Source organism: Psittacula echo (assembly GCF_963264785.1).
Source record: "Psittacula echo genome assembly, chromosome: Z".
In the NCBI taxonomy this organism is placed as follows: domain Eukaryota; kingdom Metazoa; phylum Chordata; class Aves; order Psittaciformes; family Psittacidae; genus Psittacula; species Psittacula echo.
In genome coordinates, this window is record NC_137742.1 from 23,663,961 (window position 1) to 23,690,424 (window position 26,464).

Here is a 26,464-nt window from a genome sequence, read left to right on the forward strand (position 1 = left end):
GAGCCAATTAACTTGTTTATTCTATCTATGAGGAAAGATGGGACATGAAGGTGCAGCAAGGATTCAGCATAGGGAAGAAACAGGAGAGGAGTAATAAGCAGTCTCATAGGTTCAGTCATTAATTCATGAAGAAGAGTGATGTAGTGCTTATGGCATAGGATCTCGAATGGGAACCTAATTTGGTAGGAAAAAAAGTCTCAGTAAGAAAAATACTTAGGGACAGGAATGTACTAGGGACATTAATGTATTACATCATACTCGGTATTAAGTAGTCAGGAGGGTAGTGTATTGCTCAGAAGCTACTGTTAGTCAGCAGACTGGACAAAGGCTTATTTATTTTGCTGCTTTAGTTCAAAATGCGCAGCGTTGCACTGTGAAAGCTTCTGGGTAACACACCCAATTCTGTCTGCCAAAGGTTGTTAAAGAAAGCCTATTGCTTTCCTACCCAGAGAGAATAACAGCAATTAGTGGATTATGTTACTAGTCTATAAAATTTTCTTACATATCAGCATTCTGTTGGTTAAGGTCATCAGTAGTGTTCAGTTGGTCTCTAAGTGACCTGAGCTGTTGCGGGGCACAGTTTCTTTCAAGAAGCTGACATCATTGTCCAGTACAACATTAAGTTCATTAATCTTACTTGAACTGGTGTCTTTCTTGGAATATCAGCTTCATTTTACGCCTCCTGCTTGAATACATCAGTATTGGAGACTCTTAAATGCATTCCTAATTCAGGTAACTAGAAGAGGCAGCTATTCCGATTCCTAACTCACCTATTCCACAAGACTAGGGAAAGTAACAAAGAGGAAATGTGCAAAGACTTGGAAGGAAAGAAGCAAGAACACATCCTATGAGTTCTGAGAAAGCCAGCTCTGGAAGAAAACTTTGAAACTATGGGAAAAGAAAGAAATGCTGAGGTGGAGATAATGCATTAGAAACTGAACAGGATAGAAGTCATGAGGAGAAGAAAACTTTGACTATGGACATATCAGTTATGGAATATTAAATGAACATCATAGTAGGACAGTGGTGTAATGTGAGAAAAGACCTATATAATAAGGTTTAGCTGTAGAAAAAGTATACACAACAAAGGAAATTCAGCTAGGGAAAAGGAGGAAGTGAAAGCCAGACTTATATTCTAAAAACTGAGAGAAAGGAAAACAAAGGACATGATGACAAAGATAAGGAAGTAGCAAGGAAACATGAAGTCTTATGAAGCCTTCACTGGATTAGACCGTATCACCTCAGCTAGCTCAAATCTGACAGCTGCTGGTAGCAGAGATCTTATAAAAAAAGCATATAAAATACAGGCTGTGCATAGAGCAATACCTCCCATGGTTAAGTTTGCCACTACCCAGCAATCAGTAGCTATGGGATTTCCTGCAAAGGCTACATCTGAACAATTTATATTTGACAAATACGAGTTCTTACAAAAGACTTTAGAAGTTGTCTAAATACAAAGGTCTTCTACTCAGAAAATGTTGAGGATGAATAATGACATCTTTACACTGTGGTGTGTTTAAAAATATTACAACAGAAAAAAAGATTATATGAGAAAGAAAATTTCAAATTCAATCTCCAACTTCACAGGGCCTCCTAGCTATTACATCCTTGTATTTACTTTTTCTCTTATGATTTTTCTTGTAGAAACAGGTGAAATTTTTCAAAAAGCAGATGCATGCCTGACTTTACCAGCACTATCGTGCCTTTCAAGAAAGGATGAATACAAAGAAAAAGAATTCAAATTCAAATATCCTAATTCTAGTTGATGATCTTCTAGGAATGCAAGTTGAAGTATACTCTTAAGTGTTGGTTTTCTCAGAACTTCAGGCCAATTCCTGCTCACCACACTCATACTAACAATTCTTAGTGATTTTTAATGAACTGTCTTCTGAAGAAAGTGAGTATGGTTTGGTCTTTTTATTACATTTTCTGCTGTATCAATTTATCAGAAATGCAATATCTCAAATTAATTACATTGTGCACCCTTGTGGTATCAGATGACATGGACAAACCTGAAGAACGTAAAACAGCAAGAAAATGAGTCAGCGTTATTTTTTCCAAAGGAAAAGTACTTGTAACAATATGAAGGGGGGAGGTGGGTAGAATGCAAATCTCTGTATTCAAAGGGGGTCTGCTTTATGGAGTGATGAACAGTGATGATATTTTAGAAGTCATCAAATAGCAAGCCAGTTTTATAGGTGAAGTACACCAAGTCTGGGATGTAAATGGAAAGATTACTCAGAACTGTATTTTAAGATACAGGTCTGCACAACTGTCTACACACTTTTGTAAATGTCCCTTTCATATTCTCAAGCACTTGATACACTTACATAATGCAAGTATTTCTGTGTGTACTTGGCACACTGAAACCAGAACTGGCAGTATTATCTCTGTGACAGTCTGCTATTTATGTTGACAGTGCGGTTTTGGGTTGGTTTAATTTTTCTTTTTGAGTGAAATGAAACCGTGAGGAGTTCAGGGGTGCATGGCAGTGTAGATCTGTGCGAACGTAGCTTTGAAAGTGGTTCTCCTCTGTTGTTCAGATTGGTGTTGCAAAGTCCTGATCTAAGGAGGAATAAAACCCTGTATCAGTACAGGTGTGGAGCCAACCACCTCTAAAGCAGCTTTGCAGAAAAGGAGCTGGGAGGTTCTGGTGAACACAGCACTGTGCCCTTGTGGCAAAGAGGGTGAAGAGCCTCTTATGCTCCATTAGGGAGTGTTGCCAGCAGGGCTTTGATTCCTACCTTCTGCTAAAGGCTGTTGAGGCCATATATGGAGTACTGTATCCAGTTCTGGGCTCCACAGTAGAAAAGAGAAAGGGACACGCTGCACCAGGTCTAGTCAGTGGCCACGAAGATGATTAAGAGCATGCAACATCTGACATACGAGGAAAGGCTGACGGACCTGTTATTGGTTAGCCTGGAGAAGAGGACTGGAAAGGGATTTTATCAATATATATAAAAAATAACTGATGTGATAGTGTAAAGAAGACAGCCAGACTCTTCTCAGTGGTATCCAGTGATAGGACAGCAGGCACAAATTGAAATACCAAAAATTTGATTTAAACGTTTTTAAACTTTTATTTTCTGTAAGCTCTGTAGAACAGGTGCTCTGAGAAGTTTTGGAGTCTCCATCCTTGGAGATACTCAGAACTCAGCTGGATATGTTCCTTAGTAGATGCTGTAGATGACACTCTTTTGAGCAGAGGCAGTGGATTATTTCTAGATGTCCATTCTGGCCTGTGACAAGAGACACTGTAAATCTTCTTATTGGAAAAATTCCAAGACAAATCTTCCTTCTTTGACATTGTAGTTTCCTTCTTTGATATTGAGATTCTATAAAACAGTTGTCAACGTAACTTCCCCTTGAATTCAAGAAAAGTTAAGGAAGTAGACCTGAAAATCGCATTCTGATTACATTCCTGACTTTACTGCAGTGCACAAAAATGTTACCATAGTTCAGAGAATCATGGAATCATAGAATGGTTTGTGTTGGAAAGGACCTTAAGATCATCTAGTTCCACCCACCAGGCAGAGACGCCTCACACTAGACCATGTTGCCCAAGGCTCTCTCCAGCGTGGCCTTGAGCACTGACAGGTTCAAACGCTCCAGGGGTGGAGCATTTATCACTTCTTTGGGCAACCTGTTCCAGTGCCTCACCATCCTCAAAGTAAAGAGCTTCCTTATATCTAACCTGAACTTCCTCTGTGTGAGTTTAAACCCACCTCACAAGCATGTTAATATCCCTCTGGATGGCATTCCTTCCCTCCAGCATATCAGCAGTATAGCTGAACAGAAACAAAACACTTAGCTCAACAGGGCTAACTAAAATTATGTCAGGAGATAAAGCAACAAACTAGAGCTTTGTCCAAACTAGGTACCAATCAAACAGCATGTATAGAGATCTCCGCCCTCCATAGATGTCATTAAAATCCCTGCTATTGTATTACGTGAAGCGTATGTGTGAGGGGTGGGACGAGTGATATTCATATTGATCTCTGGAGTTTTGAATTATAGGAATGGAGTCTATATCCTACTTCAGTTACAGTTAGCATTATTTCAACAGCCAGATGAAAGTTAAGAATAAGGTAAGTGCTTCATAGAGGTTGCACTATGATAACCAGAGTGTGGCCTGGTGAGAGTATAATTAAATATTAAAAATAATGTGGTGATATGTAAGAAAACGAAGCAAGCAGTCTATATTCATTGCAAGAATCAATACTGTTACATGTTAATGCCCCCTGAATTCATATGTTTTTGGTTTTTTTTCTGAAATACTGCAGAGATTTGAAAGAGTAAGATCTTAGAAATCTAATTTTATAAATCCTATAAAGAAAATACAAACTGTTGAGATTCTCCACTTTTGAAAACTGTTGGAAATATAAAACTCCCCATTTGCACTCACATGTGTATACTAAAACCATCTCAGTAAGTTTTTCCAATCTGGCAGGCCAGATCCCACAATTCTTACAAGCATTGAACAGTACCTTACTCAGTAAGTTGTCCTGATGACTCAATTGGGACTCTCTAAAATGAGAAAAGTCAGGGGGATCTTTGTCTCCCTCTGAAGAAGAGATATGAGGATCTGGAGTAAATTCATTCCAGAGCATTCTTATAATTATGAAGTGGTGTTTTCCCTTAACTTTTACATTCAGCTTCTGTAAACATTACTGTAACTTTCTGAAATTCCTACAATTTTGTTGTGATTTTGACTGTATCAAATTCTAGGGGCAAATTATGACAGTGATTGTTCCACTTCAGAATATCTTCACTGGATTCTTAGTCATGAAGTTGCCCCAGTCTTTCTGCTGTGTATCAGAGACAGCACCTGTTCCAGTGACTCAAATCCCGTTTTTGACTAATGGGAGTTGGTTTACATGGAAATATTTGAGGAATTAAGCTCATACATGGATATTTTGTGAACATACTGCTTATGGACAAAGTAGCACACAATAGTGGAGTAAGTATGACATAGCTTGCTTCTTTCTCAAGAGGGTAAGATACACATACATTATTTTCGTTACATTCCTTTGTAAATTTCTCTCTAATTATAACAGTCATGTGCATCTAAAATGAATGATGGAAAGGGACATGGAAAAGCTAAAATCATTTTATGTGGCACTGAGTGAAGGTGGATTCTGTTGTTGAAAATAAATATGTTTATTTAAGCTGCAAGTTGGAAAAAGAAATCATTTAAGTCTGCTATCTCAAGTTCTAATAGGCAAATTCAGAAAGCAAATAATGGAGGAGGAAACAAGGTTACTTACTTAAGCTAGAGTTCTCAAAATAGCTAACCTCCAAAGACTCATTTTTCCTTTGTACTTTTGTCTTTGGAACTGTGATGTAATAGGTAGTTGGGATTTGAAAATACAAGGTACTAATATCTCCCTTTCTAGAGCTGTCTTTTATAACTGGGCACCATATTTAATAAAGGGCAAACATGCCTAAAAGTGAATTTAGCATTTATTTCTCTGTGTCCAAACCAGCAATGCTGAAAAGCCTGGAAGTTCTACATCTGCAGTGACACAGTATAGCTTAGTTTTGACAAAGCTGAAAAGCTTAGAGCATTGCTTAACAGTAAACCTAATCAGCCTGCAGAAGTGAGGCGTTCTTGCTTGTCCAAGCTGTGATGACCTTCATCCCAGAAGTGCTGTCAGAGCATCCTCAGAGCCTGACACACACTGGCAATTTGGACTCTTCACAAAACACAGTGACACCTGCTACTTTCTTTTAAACCAAAGTTGAAAGTGGGTCAACTTAATTTCTAGACCACTTGCACCCACTTCTTAGAAGAATGTTCTGACTACAGTCGGGGGAATGTAGGAGCTAAAAGTAGAACTGGCAGCATCTTTGTTAGTCACTTATTCGACCCTTTCATCCATCTCACACTCAACTGCACATTCGCAGAACTTGCCAGCGCAGCACTGCCACTGTTCAGACACTCGAGGACATGCTGGGTAAGGCAGGCAGGTAAGCCAAGAGAAGCTGTGTCTCAGCCCAGCAGCCGGGGACTCTGCCCCATGCTCAAATGCTCAAGGATCACCACAAATAGCAACATTCTCCCTGGGAGATACAGAGCAGCATAGCTCATCCACTGTGACATGAAGCTGTAACTGCAGGAAAAAGGAGGTACATTGCCATCGTCTCTACCCAGTGCACAGAGTATTATTATGCACAAGGGAGCAAAATGGTGTACAAGTCTGCACTGTACTTGGGTTTCAAGCAGTGCTGGTGCAGGTGAAGAAGACGGTTAAAGAGCTTCCTTGGTGTTAAGGAGAACTTGTGTTCTAGTCCTTTCTTCCATGGTATTTTCTATGCTTAAGCAGATAAATCACATAAAGATGGAAAAGAGATTCAGAACTCATAGAAATGCTGAGTATTTTTCAGCATTCTCCATCTTCAATTTGGTGAACTGTAAATTCAGCTGCACACTGCACCCCCTGGTCTGGGGTTGAAGTAGGCTGAAGATTAAGGGTGATTTGGCTTCTGTTTTGGCATGTGTTCTGCATTCAGCACTCAATTTTGGGTCCCAAGCTCCAGCCTGGAAGAGGAAGCCAAGTAATAAGGTGTTGCGGCATTTGAAGTCCTTCACTGGAATACTCTTCTCTGCTATGCATGTGCAGCATTTCACTAAAGTTAGATTCCAGGGGGGTTGCTTTTCTAAATCTAAGTCAGGAATAATGAAGTATTCTAGCCATAGGTAAGCCTATTTATCTGTAGCAATGCTTGAAATAACCAGTGTTTCACACCACTATTTTAAGGTATAGAAGCCTTTTACATCAGAAATTGAAGGAAAACAAGACGTATAGCCTGAGAAATTTGGAGCCTGAATTACATTGGCAGAGTCCCTTCAGATATGCTGCAGAATCAGAGCTGACCTTGTTCAGACCGTTTGGTGTTTGTGCAAGTATTCTGTAACTTAGTGCCCTTCTCTTGCCCCATTTTGTCCTTCCTTCAGAATACGTGTTATCACATTTGACATAAAAAGCTTTCCAGGCTTCTTCTGTGAAAGCAATTTTCTCAGAGATTAATCAGCCAGAGGATCCAGCTGTTAGGTACATCTATAGGAGCAAGAACTGTGAGATACCTGTATACTTATTATCTCTGAAAAATACTATACTATCTAATGATTTTCATGCATCATATTTCAGTGTTTCAAGGGAAGGCATAATATTCAGATATTCTATTTTATTATGCTATAGTGTTTACCAAGTAGAGGATGTGGAGATTAATTTTTTTCCTAAATTCTTTTTTTAAAAAAAATTGATTTTAAATGTCAATTTGGTAGAATTTTAGGCCCTGACACGTAATAGCAAATAGTGACTCCCGCATGTGTCTTGGCATGTCACTAGTGGAATCTGTTAATAAGCTGTTCTTGAGCTTATTAAGTTTCTGAGCTTCTGAAACTTATAAAGTTTCTTGAGCTTATTAAGTTTCTTATTGAGTTTCTGAGTGAAACTAACATATCTGTAAATATCTATGCTTTAAAATGGGATTTAAAACTAATTTTATGAGGTATTTAAAGACTTTAAGGTGTGTATCTAATTATAAGTCTGTGATGTCATGCTAATTACCCTATGCTCACAAAAATTAGGGGTATCAGAGAAGCCTACATGGTTCAGAATTAATGTCAGACCAATCCATTTTTTATTTTTTTTTTTCATTTCAGTTTTTCTGAGATAAAATTTCTTTCTCAGCGAAGTTTTGGAAAAAACATATTTGCTAGGAAAAAAGTATATCGAAGCTTCATACTTAGGTTCACAGGTGTGATGAAAAGTTGCAGTTGGCTGCTCTGTAACCAAGATAGTAAAGAAGAGCACTTTTATGTCCCCTTGAAGCCCACTGCTTTAAGATCTGTCTCACTGGCATATTTCATTACTTTTCTTCTCTAGATTTATGCTAAAACACTGCTGATGCCAAAGCTGAGAATTTAGTCATGAGTTTTTAATGCTTCTTTCCTGATCATTTTCTTGAATACTGTTTGATTAAGAAATCCCACATGGCTGCAATTTTTAGTGTTAGACAATCTGTTTATCTTGGTTCTGTACAGCTTTGATTATACTGTGTCCAGAAAATTACTTCTGAATTTCACTGAATCTTATAAATCCAGACTAGCCTAGCAATATGTTCATATATCTCAAAGGAAGTGAGAACATGAAATAATTAAGTTGTGCATTAGAAAAAGACTTCCAACGTGGGCTCTTAGAATTCCACATATACTGTTTTATTTAATAAGTATTCCAATTTATTAAATACTTTCTAAAGTTTTGACTTAAATTTTCCTGTTAACAGAAATATTTTTACTAATTCTCAGTAGTTCTCAACATTCTGAAACACTTTAATTGGAAGAAAAAAAAAAAAAAAACACCAAAAAAAAAACCAAAACCACCACCCAATTTTGATTCTGTGCCCCTCACTGGAATCAGTCAGTGCAGTTGCTAAGGTAATTGTGCAGGACCATGCAATAAAGTGACACATATTCTGTCATGCTCCTTCAAGTGCTAGATTTCTGCAGATTTATCTAAGAAAAGACGTCATTTATTGTGAACTTCAGTTCATGGTGCTCTAGTATGATGTTGAGTACCAAACAATAAAGGATAACTGCTCTCAACAGCATCACCAGGAACTTGTAAGATCACATACAAATTTATTATAAGGTGTGAAAAATCTGTTCTAATTTTTCTAGTTGTTTTGTAGTTCTGTTTCATAGCAGTTAAATATTTGAAACCGTTTTCTGGCATTAAAGTCTTGTATGAACAAAGCATTAAATTAAGGATTATTTAATCAGGAATCCTTCCAGTACTATCAATTAAATGATGTTTAAATTCATGTTCATAAATAAAAGTATACTGAAGTGCTGGCTATTATTTAATATTATCTCCTCTTTGCTGGATACATTTGCAGATGTGCATTCAATTTACTACATCATTTTAACTATAAGAGAAATAATGCACTTAGTTGTTTGTGTATGAACAATTATTCACTGTTTTATTTTCATTTATTTTTATTTCATTTATTTTCACTTCTTTTCTCTCATGTTCCATTTTTTACCTTGCTATTCTTATATTTTATATGAATATTTTCTGCATGAATGTTTCCTGCCAGCAGATCTGCCATAAGAATTCAAATACTGTCATAATATATTAAATTATGTGCTCAAAGTTGTTGAAACTGCTTTCCCATTGCAGAAGAAAGCAAGTTTGCATTTATTGAGTGAGCAAATAAAAGTTGACACTTCATATATCTGTCTGTCATGGCAAGACAGATCATTACAAATGTACTGTTGGTAACCTTGTCAAAATGGCAAATAGTTAGGTGGCAAAATTATTTCCATAAGTTCTGGAGCTGCGATTTTGGTGAAGCAGAGCTATCTACCCATGTGCATTTACACCCCAAAAAATTTACTCATCCACAAGTACAGGGATTGGTACTATGGGGATAGTATGACAACTGCAACCCTAGCCCTTTTACAGAGGCTGAGCAAAGTGAGGCCTTGTGCTGAGGAAGCAGTCCCATCATGCAAGTTGAAGAACACTAGATGTGATTTCCACAAGTAGAAATTAGTAGTATGCGTGTGCAGCTGCTAATACAGAATACTGGATGCCCAAGGAAGACCTTCTGGAGGCATCCTTGCTTCCTAAACAGAAATAAGCATTTCAGGAAAGGAAAAAAGCCAACACCAGTTCACACAGTCAAGGGGAGAGTAGAGTAGGATTAAAAACCTGAAGTGAAAAAATTGCAAAGTTCTTTATGCTGAAATTCTTCTTCCTGAACACATTTTGTCAACAGATGGTTTTTAAAATTTCTTTCTCTATGTGGGAATTTAAATTCAGAAAGCTAATCTGTATCTTTTTTTTCACTCCTCTTTTTTGACACATGCAAGTTTTCTCACAGTCTCTCAGCTGTGATTTTTAACTACTCGTACAGATTTGATCTGTGAAATATCTGGTGGGACTGTGCGACGTACTTCTACTGACACCATATCACAATTTCTTTTTCACTTGGAAAACTTCTATACGGAGGTGTTTGGATATTTGTTTTTAAAAAGGTAGAAAGATACTCCATGGCATAAGAATGACCTATTCAGAGCCCTCGTAGAAGCATTTGATACATCCAGAATCCCAAATTCTACCTTACGCTGAGCAACCTAGTAATGAACTCCTTGCACTGTTTTCCTTTCAGTTTAGAATTGTAGCAGTGACATTGTTAGAGTAACAGGAAAAAAAATTATGAAAAAGTATAGATCTTTTCAGTAATTGTTAGGGTGATATAGCTCTTACCCAAACACTGATGAAGCTTTGGTTCTTATACCAAAGTGTTTTGTCATTCTTTTGAGGAAATGCAAATACATTGTTCCTTACCACTTCTCATTTTATCATCTCTTCACATTTGCTCTGTTTTTCTCATTTAGAAATATGGAAAATCAGAACACTAAGTTACAAACAGGTAGCAGGCATCCAGGTCACATAAATGCTTTATAGAATGCTCTTGGTGTGTGTGTGTGGGGAATTATACTGAAATTTATTCTCAAAGTAGGTATTAGAGACATTAAAAAGAGATGTGTCATAAATCAAAGCAATCATCTGGTTTTGTGTCCTGTGGATGGTCAACAGCAGGTGCCATTGCTTGCCTGTAGGAGAGTTCCTTCTAAATCCAGTATGTTAGTAGTTTGTTGTGACCTAGATCCTACAGCACCAAATACCTGAAGCATTTCATTAATTTTCAAGCATTTCTGGGAAGTCTGTCCTGTTTGTCCACATGAATCACAACAAATATTATAGATCATCCCACCATGAGATACTTATTTTTAGTAGTTTTCAAACATTCTCTTTCCAGCTATTAACCACAGGAACCACACAGAGGTGTAAGTATGAATTCTTGCCATTTAAGTTTTGCGGACTTTGAAAGATAAGTTTATAAATGATTTATTAGTGAGTAGTATCTGATTAAGGGACATTTTAAATAACTTAGAACCTTAACTAAAATCAAAGGGGAAATCTGTAGGCAGCATGAGTTTCAGCTGTTAAAGGTCAAATTGTAAGAGGCAATATGCAGGAATGCAGGACTTGAGCCTGGTGGCTTGGCACAGACCTGTTTACTGGTTTATCAGAGAATTTCATTGGAGAAGAACTTGCAGATGCTTAGAAGGCAGGTTGCTGCATACACATTTCTTTGGGAAACTTAAAAATTGTTGCGTATAAAGCAAATCTGACTGCCCCTTTGGTTAGCACGGTGTCATGTTTTGAGTTTATCTATTACCTGGTATCATAAATCTGGGGCAGTGAGACTGCAAGGTGTTTTGACCAGTTAGGGCTATAGCTAAGAGAGGCTGACTTGACACTACCTCTTTTCAACAGGGAGTCTGATAATGTGAGAATGAGACTGATAATGAAAGGTTCTGTTCAGCTCATCTTTGACTACTGGAGGAGTCTTATGTATTTCCTCAAAGTGAAAGCAAGAGACAGCCAGCTGAAGAGAAGAACAATGGAAAGGGTGGTTAGAATTTTTTTCTGCAAAAAATGCAGAAATGCCCTGCATTTATATTCTTTTAAAATCTTATAATAACTCAAAAGCATAATTAAAGACACGTGCAATTTCACTTGGAATACTGAGTGCTTAGTATCCCGTTGGGGATTTTAAGCTTAACTAGTGTGGTGGTTTAGCCTCCAACAGCCAAACACCCACCCAACTGCTTGCTCATTCAATCCTCAGCAGGACATAGGGAGAAAGCAGGCAGAACAGAAAGGAGAAAGCCAGATGGGGGTAAAGACAGGAACATTTGCCAACTGTTGTTCCAGGCAAGGCAGGCTTGACCTGGGGAAGATTAACCTAATTTCTTGCCAATGAAAATAAAAATAATTACTGATTTGGGTAAATGGAAATCAAAAAGACAAATATTAAAACAACACATTTTCTGCCCCTTTCCCATGCGGTTTCACTCTGGACTTCTCTACCTGCCCCCTGCCCTGAGCAGTGCAGGAGGGATAGGGAATGGGAGGGTTACAGTCAGTCCATAATAGTTCTGCTTTGCTCTCCTTCCTCCTCACTGTTTTCCTCTGCTCTAGCGTGGGCTTCTCCACTGCCTGCAGTTGGGAAAATCTGCTCCAGTACAGGATCTCCACAGGTGACAGTTCCTTCAGGAATATCCATCTGCTTAGATGTGTACCTCTCTGCAGGCTGCAGGGAAGATCTGCTGTGCTGTGGGGAGCCTCCTCCTCCGTTCTCTGAGCATGATGTTCCCTCGTTTCTCACTCTTTTTGTTCCCTTTTCCTCTCTCCTTGTGGTGCTTCCCGCCCTTTGTAAAAACAAGTTTTCGGTGAGGTGCTGCATACTTTACCGGTGGGCTCAACTGTGGGAGCCAGCACGAGCTGTCTGGAACTGCCATGTTCGCCCCTGAGCAGCCCCTCACCTCCTCACACAGAGGCCACCCTGTGACCACCACCACTAGCAAAACCTGGCCACCCTCACCCAGTACATGTAGTCTTACCTGAAGTGGTGCGAATTTGAAGGAAGTTTATTCTAATAGTGCTGCTTTACTCAAATCTATGTAGTTTTACCTAATGGTTGCAATCAGACTTGTCCTCTAGTGAAACAGTTTGGATAGTCCTCTGGTAATTCTCGCCCATGTTTGAATTAATTCAGCCATTAAAATTCACTTCTGATGGAACAAGTCTAGAAAATTCCAGTCTGCAAATCTGAAAGCTGAAAAAAAATGTTTTCTGAATATCATATAGAATGGTTAGGATTGGAAAGGACATTTAGATCATCCAGTTCCAACTTCCCCTGTTTCAGTTTGAAACTCATTGCAGCTTTCCAGTATTTGAAGGCGGCCTACAAGGATGCCAGAGAGGGACTATTCATCAGGACTATAGCAATAGGACAAGGGATAATGGGCTTAAACTCAGAGGAAGTTCATTTAGATATCACCTGTTTTCTGTTATTAGGAGCACTGTTGCAACTGCTTCAAAACAACAATAAAAAACCCCTGCACATTGGAGAAACACAAATAAGGATTTTTTTTCCAAAGATGTGTTTAGATGAAAACATTGTCATTGGATGACTTTTCTACTTATATTCAAAACGAATCAGCAAATCTTTTATTACCTTTAAAGATGAATGGTTAAGTGATAAAGAAATGTTATGTTTTTAAGGTACAAAATCAGAGGCAGGTTTAGTAGGCTGTTGTGCTTGAGCCATAATTGGAGTGGTCTTCTGCCCTCAGTATCTAAGGGGATTAAGAGTATCTCAGCCACTATATTTGTCACAGTTCTTATCCTAGCAGAAGCAGCATAATGTTTGAGGTAGATCTTGTTTCCAGATCATATTTGTAGCTGCTATATATTTCTAAACTCCAGTGTTTCTGATATTAAGAGACAATCTACAGGATAATGTTTACAGATAGTGATTTTTCACAGCTTCTCAGGTTGATCTACCTTTCTTTTCATGGGAATATATGGGGTATCAGGCAGAATTTGATTAATTAATTTTCTCATCTGATTTGCAAAGATTATTTTTCTTTATCTTTTGAAGACAGTCTTCATTATATGTCTAAAAGATATCTATTTTTTCCATCAGCTTATTATAATATATAATTATTTATACCATTCATAAAAAATGATACTTTTCCTTAGAGTTAAGCATAGAATTTGTCAAAACAACACTTCCACAAAAAAGTGTATTAAACCCTCCATAAAACTTAGCTACTCTTTTAACTAGAGATAATACATCAGTTTGTATTTTTAAATGTTGTTGATAGTAAAGTGCTGCTCTGCTGTAAATGTGTGACCAAAATTTTTTGAGTTAAATTCAGAATTAGACCATAAAATTCACTTTCAGTAGTCTTAAGTTTCATTTATTTCAATGGAACTATGAATGCTGAACAGCTATGAGAATTCAGGAAAACCTTAAGGTGTTTTTCAGTTGTAACCAACAATAAAATAATCAGACCATTATTTGGAAAAAAAAAATAAAAATGGAATTTCACTCTTTACCTTTTCATACTAAAGAGTTGCATTTTAAGTCATGTTTATTCTTGTATTTTAAAATGATTACCCAGAGTTGCGTTCACCTTTCTTGGGTGTATCAGGCGCTACATAGTTGGTATAAGAGCTCCCTCTATAGGTTCTGTTTTAAATATCAGCTTAGGGAAATACAAGGAAAAGTAAATTCCACCTCTTGTCAGGGCTCCATTAACATACTTAGTTGAACAACATGACCTTATTTTTAAGCAGCATGATTTTATGGTAAGAAAAACATCGATTTTAGCAGTGGTTAAATTATGAAAATGTAATGTTATTTATTGAAGTTGTATTTACAAAATTTGTATTTTTAATTTTAATAGCAGCCTGAGAAACTGCATAACTTAAACTACTTTTATATAAAGGAATAAACCAGCATTTTATTTCTTATCAGTATCTTATATATATATATATATATCTCAGAGCTCTCAAACTGTGGAAGTATGGCTCACACAGTAGTATGAGTTTCTCATCAACTGAGCAGTATGTGTATCTTTGAATAAGGACTTTTACCTTTTATGGCACGCTGGTGGTATAGTTCCCATGTGGCAACTACAGAAATTCCTACTAAAAAAAGGGACAGGATATTTAAAAGTATTAATGTACAGCTATCAGCATAATATAGCAGAGAGATAAAAGGAAATTCTGAGCCAAATGATAAATATCAGCAAGTGTTTCTGGGTCGGATAAATAATCCTACAGTCCTCCTTATGGGAAACGTCGTTATTAATAAGCTAACCATCTGGTAGTTCATACAGTTTTTATTACTAAAAGCAAAACCAAAAAGTCTTATATAAAGGAATCCTTTCTCTGAGTACTCTTTGAAGAGCAAAGCCTACTGTTTTATAGTGAAGACCAGATGGGAGTAAAGTCTGACAGATATTAAACAATATGCCGGCTTGTATGGGACTATGAACTTTACCTTACATGCAAAACATTGGCATAATTGACCTGCTGGAAAGTAGTGAAGGGGAAAGGGACCTGGGGTCCTGGTGGATGGGAGGATGACCATGAGCCAGCAACGTGCCCTTATGGCCAAGAAGGCCAATGGCATCCTAGGGTGCATTAGAAAGGGTGTGGTTAGCTGGTCAAGAGAGGTTCTCCTCCCCCTCTACTCTGCCTTGGTGAGGCCGCATCTGGAATATTGTGTCCAGTTCTGGGCCCCTCAGTTCAAGAAGGACAGGGAACTGCTGGAGAGAGTCCAGCGCAGGGCGACAAAGATGATTAAGGGAGTGGAGCATCTCCCTTATGAGGAGAGGCTGAGGGAGCTGGGTCTCTTTAGCTTGGAGAAGAGGAGACTGAGGGGTGACCTCATTAATGTTTACAAATACGTAAAGGGTGAGTGTCAGGATGATGGAGCTAGGTTTTTCTCAGTGATGTCCAGTGATAGGACAAGGGGCAATGGGTGTAAACTGAAGCATAAGAGGTTCCATGTGAACATCAGGAAAAACTTCTTTACTGTGAGAGTGACAGAGCACTGGAACAGGTTGCCCGGGGGGGTTGTGGAATCTCCTACGTTGGAGATATTCAAGGCCTGGCTGGACAAGTTCGTGTGTGATGTACTCTAGGTTACCCTGCTCTTGCAGGGGGGTTGGACTAGATGATATTTTGAGGTCCCTTCCAACCCTTGGGATTCAGTGATTCTGTGATAAGCACATGCACACTGATCTCACCATTTCCCCTTCCTCATGTACGGGAACATGTGTGTCTTGCCACTTCACTGGTAAGTCAAGAGTCTTTCTCAGAGCCATAGAATCCCATAAATTCTGTCCTTCATCCTTTCCTATAGGGGCCATTCATTGCAGTCATCTTGTGAAAGGCACCAGTTCTGCCCTGTCAGATGAAGTATCCCCAAGAAGTCACAAACTGTATAAAAAATCCTGTGAAGGTTATCAGTATGTCTTTATCTTACCTAAGTGGGTAGAGAGAAGCAAGAAAATTTCTGCTCCACAATGGATGCATGAAGTGAGCACAACTCCTATTCACAGATTTGTGGCAGCTGTGCTTAGAAGTCAGTGATGAGGAACTGGTATTTGGCTCATGGGCAGGTGCTCTGTGCTGAGCTAGCCTTTGTATGTTCAGCTCCACATAGGCTATTGAACAGCTCCATTGAGAACAGAGCTTAGCATAGTACTCTTATGAGACTGTGTTGTGTGAGATTTCTCTTGAATATGTAAGTGGTCTTTATATAGAAAGCAGCTGGACTAACTGAAACAGAGGTAGCTAACTTTGGGGGTTACTAATACAAGTTTGCATGAACTTTTCTTTGTAAATATGGATTTGTTGTATAGCTATTTGATAATAAACACACCATAATCATCACACTGAAAATTACATTTGTACTAGTCCCCTGTTCAGCATTTCTCATGGCATGACACTGAACATACAGAAAATTACTGAAAGAAGTGAAACTGATGACACATTAAAGGGAAATTTTAAGCCCACTACACAAAATGTACTTCAGGAATTGTAAACAAAATCTTTATGTGCACTGGCGTCAGAGCATGTGGCTTTCAGAGATAAAAATGAAGCCTATATACATGCATAGAAGAGAACTGTTTGGTTGCAAGCTAATGGAATTCTTGTGGTCATTATTGCAATTAAATGCCAATTAAAATGTTTGAGAAAATCAGTGAGGGTAGCGGCCTGGAAATAATTCTTATTGTATAAACTTCAGCTAATTAAAAATATTTTTCTTGGATGTCACTGCTGTTACTTTGGATTTGCAAATGAGAGAAGAACTTTGCCCACAGTCCCATTACAGATGCTCCGTATTCTTGAAAAAACAAGAATGGGTCAGAATATGCATATATCATCATAGATGTTTCTAGTTCTTATTCTCATGCTTTCCATAAACATAGTTTACAAGAATACATTAGATTAACAAAGAAGAAAAAAGTAAATGAAAATACTGTGCTTTCTGATTACTCTTTCTGATACTATTGCGATGCTTTCTGATTACTCTTCCAACTCACTTGTGAATAGGAAGCCACTGATAAATTTGAATTGTCCTATAAGCCAATCATCTTGTATGTAATTGCTGCTTTCTTAATTTGCACAATCAAAAATTCTGTCAGTAAGACCAAAAAACCTTTTCACCATTCACAAAAAAAGCTTCTCACCATTTTTGCTTCATAAAAATTTAGTATCTGTATGAGTAAAATGACATTTTCTTACACCAGAGTGCAGACCCTTACTCATTTTGCCAGTGACAACTAGAAAGGAATGAAGATTCAATATTGTAAATAAAGTTCCTGTAATGGCCATGATTTCTAAAATATCTAAGGATTTCTAACACTTCAAACAATGCAGATAAAAATAGAACAACCATGGTCTGCTACAAGGAAATTATCTTCTCATGATGTAAATTAACACACTCCTCTTAGTGATAGACTCATGGTTAAAGAATCCTAGCTTTCATAAGAGCTAGAAAGGTTCAGCTTTACTTATATAAGTGAGTGGAGTGAATCTGTGTCTCTCTATCAGAAATGGCTCTCATGACTGAGCAGAAAAAGGTCACTGTTGCCACCTTAGTGGCTTTATTTTTTGCAGGTTCCACTTTGCACCTGAACATTTATGGAGCAATGCCCTGCAGGTGGAATAGGCAAGTCAATGACATTAATCCATTTTTAAAAAAGTTGTGCAATTGTTTGTCTTTAGGACAGAGGAAACCCTGCTCAGAAAGAAAGTATAGGTGTCTATGAAACTGAAGCAGAAACTGAATGTGCTTGTGTGTATGTTGGTAGGGCTCCAGGACTTACATATTACATGAAATAAGCCATAAGTTTGAACAGCTAAGTTTTGGACCTGAAGGCTAAATATGGACACTTAAGTGAAATTCCATACTCCTAAATTGTTTTTGTGATCTGTCTTTTGGTAAGGATAGCTCAAAGGAAATTACTGTATGTGTGCTCATGGGGAAAGAGCTGCAACAGTAAGTAATGCAGCTGATGGTGAAAAAAGGATGCATTTACTGCAGGAATTCCATGGTGCTGAACTTGGGAATAGCATTCAATGCACATGTAAGAGTATGTGACATAAAGGGGTATAAAAAAATCTAATCTGTAAGCTAAAAAGGTCAGATAAATCAGGATAGTAAAAGCTTCCAAGAGTATTATGTATTATGTAAATATATACCACATGGTTCTTAAATTTAGCTATCAGAGAAAGTTCAGAAATTTAAAATACTGTTCCAGAGAAAGAAAAAGTGGTATGCTGTACTTTTGCTGTATTTGGCTAGTTGCTGGTTCATGCTGTATTTGATTAGATGAATTCTATAAGGTTACATTTATTCCTGGAACTGCCTCCTATATCAAACATGAGAAATCTATTCTGCTTTAGGATCCATCCAGTTTTGTAGCAACTCTTTTACCAAAAATGTTGAGATCATTAAGAATAGGATATGCAAACTGAAGGGCTAGAGGCTGATCTTGAAAATGATATGATTTAGAAATAAGTCTACTTTTGAAGAACTGCTGCTGATTTATAATAAAACAAATTATATTGATATCTGGATTACATGTGTTTTATCTTATTTAATTAATAAAAATATGATTACATTAAAAACCCTTCCTGCCATCTGCCAATTTGAAAAGAAACGCTGTTAAATTGGTGGTTACTGTTTATGTAGAGACATCAGTCCATTTCTAGTCACAGCTAAGTGATCACAGATCTAACAGCTGCAATTCATATAACAAATAGATAGGTTAAAAATTAAAGAAATGGCAAGCACAACTGCAAAGAATGTTGAGATTTAACTCTTTTTAAACCAGGACTAGATACTTTGGATTAATGCAAGATAAAAGGTACTACATACGTAATTCAGGGTAAAAAAGTATAAAATACTGTAAGAACTTCTAAGTGTTTGAGGAGTCTGCAATGAAGTACAGTTTTAAAAAAATCAAATTCATTTTATCCCAAACCAATTTTGTGTGTATGTATGTGTGTTGTAATGCTAAATTGTGTTCTAAGCATAATTTTCAGTATTTCAGAGCTAGCATTCTCTGTTATACTACTGCTTACGCAGTCACTAAAAATACTTCTGTTTGTATACCTTGGAAAGAATGTGGGATTTGAACACAGATCAGTTTCTAGGAGATACATGTTTTTGTATGCAGTTAAGGCCTTGACTCTGAATAAACAAAAGAATCTGTCAGGTAGCTAATTTTTCAGGAAAATTATTCAGGGTCTTCAGGCTATCAAATGTTTTCTGGGTTGGAATCACTGAGAATGGGAAGAAATATGATAGGAAGCATCTGAAAAGGTGTCTTCAGGGTATTAAGGGTGAACCCTTTTAGTTTTGCCACTACAGCTTTATTCTGTATTTATGATAAGATGCAGGAAATACCATATCTTGCATGGCATACTTTTCCAGCAAATTCAGACTTCACTTTAAAAGCAGAAAAATAGATGTGGCTGAAGAGAAATGCACATTTATAGTCTAGCCAAAAGAAATCAAGCTCCTAGGATGGGCAGATTTTTTTACCACATGTATGGTGTTGTTCCTGAGATAACACAGACCACAGTAATTGTAATTTGTACCCCAGTCATTTCCTGCCTTTTTTAATGAGGTCTACTTTGTAAGGGGTTGGCCGCTGGGGCTGACTGAGTCCAGCATGATTTCAATCTTCAGTCTTTTCTTACCTTATCTTTTTCCTTTTTTTTTTATTCGCTACACTTTTTCCTTGTTTGAGTATTCTTGATTGTACAGTTTGCTACTACTGTGATTTGTAGTTTTCTTAGTTTTCATTGGAATGTATGAGCACCAGTAGACCTCTTTCACGTGCTGTGGAAGTGCTAAGGTTGCTCTTTCCTTTTCAGAAGGTTTTCACTAATTCATTAAAACCTTCATGGTCTCATTTGATTTCTGATGTCACTCGGAGGGACAAGAACCCTTAAGGACCTTGGAAGACCACAGTTTCTTCCTCAGTGAAGGCAGATTATGGCAAGCCCTTGAATCAAGCATTTCTTTGAGATGGCTCCTTTCTCCTGCTCACTGAGCCACATGCATCAGGGCCTACCTTATACTGGCCTTATATTCTTAACCCAGGATATCACTAGATATATTCTTCATTAGTATCACTGAAGTCTGTAGCAGAAGCTGCACACTTTCTAGGCAATGTATGGTTGTCTTTGTTAGAAATAACAGTGAATATCAAATATCAAGAATTATCAGATTTTAATATGCAGTATTCATTTGAATTGAACTTCAGAAAAATTGTGTCAGCATAAACTGATCAGATTTTCCTCAAAATAGAGGTTTTAGGCTTTGTTCTTGACAAAAGAGCTGGACGTAACATTTTGAATGGACCCTGGATCTGGGTATAAATAATGCTCTCTTACTGTTGAAAAGAAATAACCTATATTATTAGTTTAGATAAACATTGCTTGCTATAGGTTTCAAAACCTTTGGCCTAAATTGGTATTAAGAAATTTGACTCTAGCTGTAGAATCTATTGTTGCTACAAAGAATTTATCAGCAAATAATTTATTTCTAATAATTATTAAGATATAATTATTACTTGTCATAATTTATCAGCAATCATTTATTTGCTTTGGTTTTGTTAAGGAATTCAAAAGTCTACTTTTCTCTCATACACAGCAGGGTCTTTTGAAGCATCAATTTAACCACAGGAAACTCAATCACTGTAAAGAATGTTAGCAATCTTTTTATTGTAAAAGCTTCACTTACATTATTCATAGTCTAGGAATCTGAAAGCATGCTGAAATTTATTTTATTTTTTTATTTCTTAGCAATAGTAATCAGAAATGGCATTATGTTCAGGTTATTTACAAAAGCAGGCTCCTCTAGCTGTTATAAAATGCAGTTTTGAGGGTTAGCTTACCATTTAACATCAGTATGTAACAAACAAATAGCAGGAATGTCTGAACATGAAATGGCTGAAATCCTGACTCTTCAATCTTGCCACTTACTGCACCTTAGAAGGAGCATTGAAAACCTAATTTTTGAGTATGACTGGATAAATCACTTTGTTAGCACTTACAGAAACAGTTACTTTTATTAAAAAGTATGTTTATTCCCATGTGGCATTCTTAGACTACAAAAGTGAGGTTTAATGTCTGATTTCACAGCCAGGCATGCAAACTGACTCCTGGGTCTGTATAAATTATTTTCTTAGTGTCCTAAACAATTGAAGGTGAAGAATTACTCTGGATTTCAGTTTCTGTTTTCAAGATAGTTACTACTTTTCTGAAAAAAACTCTCCTTCTTGTGCAATCTTTAAACAGAGGGGGAGCATGAAGAAATTCAGGCAGAAACTGTAGAACTGAAAGACTACAGCTGACATTTTCCCTGATGAGTGTCTTCAAAGTAGGGTTAATTATGGCTGATCCAGGATTTGTAACTGAACAGCGACTGTGAAAGTGGCCGTGCAATATCCTGCCTCTGCACCAGGACCAAGGGTAACTGAAACTGGATGGCAAAAGAACACTTCAATCTACCAGAAAATACTTATCTAAAGCTTTTAAAAAGGAAAAAGTTCTCAGTCATTTATTTACCCCTTTTCCAAAAACAAGCAGAGGAGTAAGTAATGACATGTAATTTTACCAAATACAACTCAAGTTTAGCTGTTTTAAGCCTAGAGCTTTGTAGAGCTAAAGAATTTTTGTAAATAAAGCTTGATATAAGTTGGGGTTTTTTATCATATATGCATAGCTTAATAGTTTATGAAGCAGATTATGATGTGGTTGCTTGCAATAGCAGGGAAGTGGATTTGATGATCCTCACGTCCTTCCAGTCCCATTCCTAACAATTTTTTTTCTCTTTTATTGCAGCCCGGAAGATGGTGAAATTCATCCTGAAATCTGTAGACTATACATCCAGTTACAGTGTTGCTTAGAAATGTACACAACGGAAATGCTGAAGTCCATATGTCTGCTAGGATCACTGCAGTTTCATCGGAAAGGTATGGAATTGCTCAAATGCATAGATTTAACGGAAAAAAACAGAACACAGCCTTTTGGGGATATGGTTGGGTATTCCTGATAGACAAAGCACTGTGCTGGTTTTGGCTGGCATAGTTCTTCATAGTAGCCAGTATGGTCTGGTTTAGATTTTTGCTGCCACAGTTTACAATGCAGGAACGTTTTCATTTCTGCTGAGCAGTGCATACACAGCATCAAGACTTTTTCTGCTTCTCACCTCACCCCACCAGCAAGTAGGCTGGTGATGCACAAAAAGCCAGGAAGTGACACAGCCAGGACAGCCAACCCCAACTGACCACAGAGATAGTCCATACCATCATGCTCAACATGTAAAGCTGGCGGGGAGAAGAAAGAAGTGGGGACCTTCCCTGATGATGTTTGTTTTCCCAAGTAACCATCACACATGGTGAAGCCCTGCTCTCCTGGGGATGGCTGAACACCTGCCTGCCCACAGGCAGTGGTGGATGAGCTGTGCTTACACGCACAGCTTTGCTTTCCATTCTCAACTGTCTTTAACTCAACTCATGAGTTTTCTCACTTTTACTCTCCCAATTCTCTCTCCCACCCCACTGTGGAGGAGTGAGTGAGTGGCTCTGTGGGGCTTAGTTGCTGGCTGGGGTTAAACCATGACAAGCACCAAACTGTAAAATGAACTATATCACTGAAGCTCTTCAGCTACTGAAAAAACAGCAGTATTTCTTCTTCATTATCATTATTCTTACAGAAGGGTGTCATATCAGGCATGTATCACTAATGTCCTTGAAGTTTAGAAGTCTGAAATAATTTTTTAAAGAGTCATCTCAAATATTTTAGCTGTCATTGGTCAGATCAGTGGGCAAACTATCTTAGTCATTTTGTAAGAGGTATTTGTCTGGTGCAGTATTTGGGGGCATGTGGTCGATGGAGCAATTTGGCATGGTTTTAATACTAAACTGATCCCTTACTGTCCCCATTGTTACTTCTTCAGAAATGCCAGCTTGTAGCAAAAGACACATAAATAGGGTCAGAAAGTGGCTCACCTTCATAAAACTAGATACAAGATTCAGAACTGAAAACTATCCAAAGAGTACTTTTAAACACAAAGGAGATGTTCTTGCTTCAGCAAAGATGCTTCTCTCTAATGATTTCATATTTGATTAGCCACATACTAAAAGGAAGATGTAAAAATGCAGATAATTTACTGAATAAATTACTTAGTAACCTCATTACTCGTTGATGGAGCACATTGATTGGGAGCATATCTCTGCTGATTGTAACTGTTCTTTCCCCAGACAATATCTCAGCAGAATTTATTAGGTGAAGACAAGACGAAGCTCTGTAATGAATTGTAGTGTAGGTTTTGTAATGAACCTTACATATTTCCTGTCACCCTGGAAGATCTCATAATGTATTCTTCACATCTAGCTATAGGATACAGCTAAATCAAATTCTTTTTTATTATTAAATTAAGAATTAGAGGTTTATAGCTGCTCATTGGAGCTTTTCAGTGATTTTCTCAAGTCAAAAAGAAATCTATAAAATAGGAAGAGACAGAATTAACAGAGCCATCTTATAACAGTTGCCAGAGCTGCTGAAATGAATCATCATTTTTTATGACAGATTGTATTGCGTTTCCTAGCATTGGCTACAGTTGTCAAACCATCTTCTGTAACTGCAGAAAGAAAGTAGCGTGAGGTGACAGTTGAGTAACCCTGTCATATCTGTGTCTCTCCCTTTTGCCTTTGGATGGAATCTGCATTAATAACTTAATATCAAGCTATGAGATGTCTAAATTGGATAAGATTAATTACAGCATTATAGTATGGGCCAGCTTAGTTCCTATTTGGCTGTACTTTTGTTAAGCATTATTTCCTCATCTCACCACAGAGAAAGTTATGGTAGCTATTCTGCCATTGCTAAATACAGTAATTTTTGTCCTGTATCCATGTAGAGATAATCATAGTAGCTTGACTCTAAGTTTCTGTGACATTCTTTGAGAAAAATTCATAATAGGCAAAACATGTACAATTGCAGGGATTCAGGTAATTTGAATTTTGGAACTTAGCCAATAGAACATCGATCTTGTGTAATAAATACTGGGTGTTTACAACACCTAGAAGTATTCTAAAGGTATCATGCCACAAGGGAAATTCCGGTTATATGGGGTTTTTCACAGTGAAAGTAGTCATATACTGGAACAGGCACCCAAAGAGACTGTGAAATCTCCATCCTTGGAGATACTGATAACTCAAATAGTCGTAAATAATGTGATGCAAGTTGACCCTGCTTTCAGTAGGGTATTAGACTAGATGGCTTTGCAACCTATTTATTCTATGTTCTGCCAAAACATACTATTTTCCAAGGAGCAGAATGAGCCCATACCTTTCTTTACTTATGGAGAATGGTACTGCAGTGTGGGCAAATTACCATAAATTTATCTTGGGGAATGAAGGAGCTGGTAACTTCACCATCATAAAATGCATTGTGATGTTTCTAATATATAGCTTTTTTACTTTTTCACCTGTTTAGTTCTTCACCATCTGAGTGACCATATTAAAAAAAGATTAATAATTTTCCTTGTGTATAAAGAGTACTACCCTTAGAAAAGATTTTTGCTTAATTCATAAATATACATGTCTGATGTATTGTTGCATCTTGAAGCTCATTTCTGAAGGTAATATTTTCCATTTGAATGTAATATTTTTCATTTTCTAGTACCATTAACTGTTGAATAAATAGTTTGTAAGGTTTTTAACTCTCCCATGAGATTTCACCAATTTGTGTTCTTATTCAAACAGCAGATATTCAAGCAGGCTTTTCTCAGCAAACTTCAGTTGATAAATAGTAATGTGGGTACTACTATCTTGATCAGATGTTATCAAACAGACTATAGAACTGATAAAGCTAAGGCAGTGGGCTGATGCTGATGCTCTTTTCCAAGAGAAACCCAGTGCTCCCTACTGGGAAACAGACGCTTTTTAACAAAACACCAACTACAATTTGAAGGGCTGAGCTCTGAGTATCTTCACTGTCTTTCACAACACTGATCTTCTCATGTTTCTTCCTTTCTGTTCGTTCTGTTGTACAGAACAAACAGTCCTATATATAATGTATATTATATATCAAGCTTCCTGTACAGAAATTTCTTGCATATTTACAGTGCTTTAGATTAACTTACTACTGTCATACAAACTCTGCTAGGAAAGTCATATAGTCTGTTATTTCTTTGAGATGTAACAGTCACAGTGGGGCCGAAAGTCATAAATATTTCCAGCTGTGTTATGCAGTAAGTAAACTGAGGTAAGTGCTCTCTATAATTCTAAGATACATACACCCAAAAAAGCCAAGTGTTGAAAGTACATTATGACTGTAATGTTCAACATTCAGAAAGTCTGCAAAGGATGCAATGAAACATGCCCAAGTAGCCTTAATGGAAGCTTTTTGTAGCTGCTATGTGTTTGGTTAGCTGATCATATACTTTATTATTCCTCTTTTCCACAATCCCAATATTAGATTACTTAACCTTATATTAGTATTAGATTAGCCCTTTTCCAAATTAATACTGAAGTTGTCAAGGTCCCACACTGAGACCATCCAGAATTACTTCAGAGTTCCTAAGTGCACTTCAGCATATGTTGCTGTATTCAGCCACAAATATTTTGCGGTCAGATGTTTTCACTGATAAAGAACTTAATCACATGTTTAGTATGTAAACATAACAGATAAAAGAGCTTTGCAGATTCATGTATGCACAATAATAATATATTCATTTCATTGTGAGGAAGTGTAAAATATTTTTATTTTAATTGAATCATTACAGCATGTCACTGTGGAAATGCACATTACTGAAGTTTAATGTCTATACATATTTACATACAAGCCATTAATTTCTTAGGATAATCTACAGGTATAATTTACTTGTTTGGTTATATAATTATATATTACGAAATATTTTGTAAAACCCTAAATAGCAGATTACAATCATTCTATTAGCTAGCTATGCAGCATGTGAGCAAGGCACTTACTTTAATAATCAAGGAATTAAGCCCATACAACAAATCAAAGGCAAGAGGGAACAGTTAAAATGAACTGGAGGTGTTTTCCAGAGTTCAAATATGCTATAAAAATAGTTTAAGCTGCCTTGTCAAAGAAGTACAAGGTTTGAAACTGGTAGCTATTTGTGCTGAGTTTGAGGCAAGTCATTCCTGCATTCTTGGTACATAAAATCACAGATTTGGTATGAAATCACAGATAATTGTGTATCATATGCCAGTCTAGAAGTTAATAGTGTAACTGTTGTTTTTCAAGTATGCATCTTGTAATAACAACATGTTATTCCTTAAAACAGTACTTAAAAGCCTGTGATAACTTGTGTTACAGATTACAAAAATAAACCCCCAGTTCAGTGAAGGGATTTTTATTTGATTTGGTTTGTTTAAATCACATGCTTTTTAGGGTCTTGGAGGAGAAAGGAATGATTGCTTAATGGAATTACTACAGTCTCAGCAATCTATTTAAAAACT

At 37.1% G+C, this 26,464-nt stretch overlaps 1 protein-coding gene across 2 annotated transcripts in view; it reads left to right on the plus strand.

Moving 5' to 3' along the window:
- The window catches only part of RGS7BP (regulator of G protein signaling 7 binding protein), a gene marked incomplete at both ends in the record, with an annotated part of 37,265 nt that overhangs the window by 4,610 nt on the left and 6,191 nt on the right, over positions 1–26,464 (plus strand). The window contains one exon of one of the 2 annotated variants that reach the window (XM_080637231.1): positions 21,813–21,943. In XM_080637231.1, coding sequence (XP_080493357.1) covers positions 21,813–21,943 — 131 coding nt within the window. Of the gene's footprint in view, positions 1–21,812; positions 21,944–26,464 lie in introns of those variants that run through there. The other variant, XM_080637232.1, reaches the window with a different exon arrangement.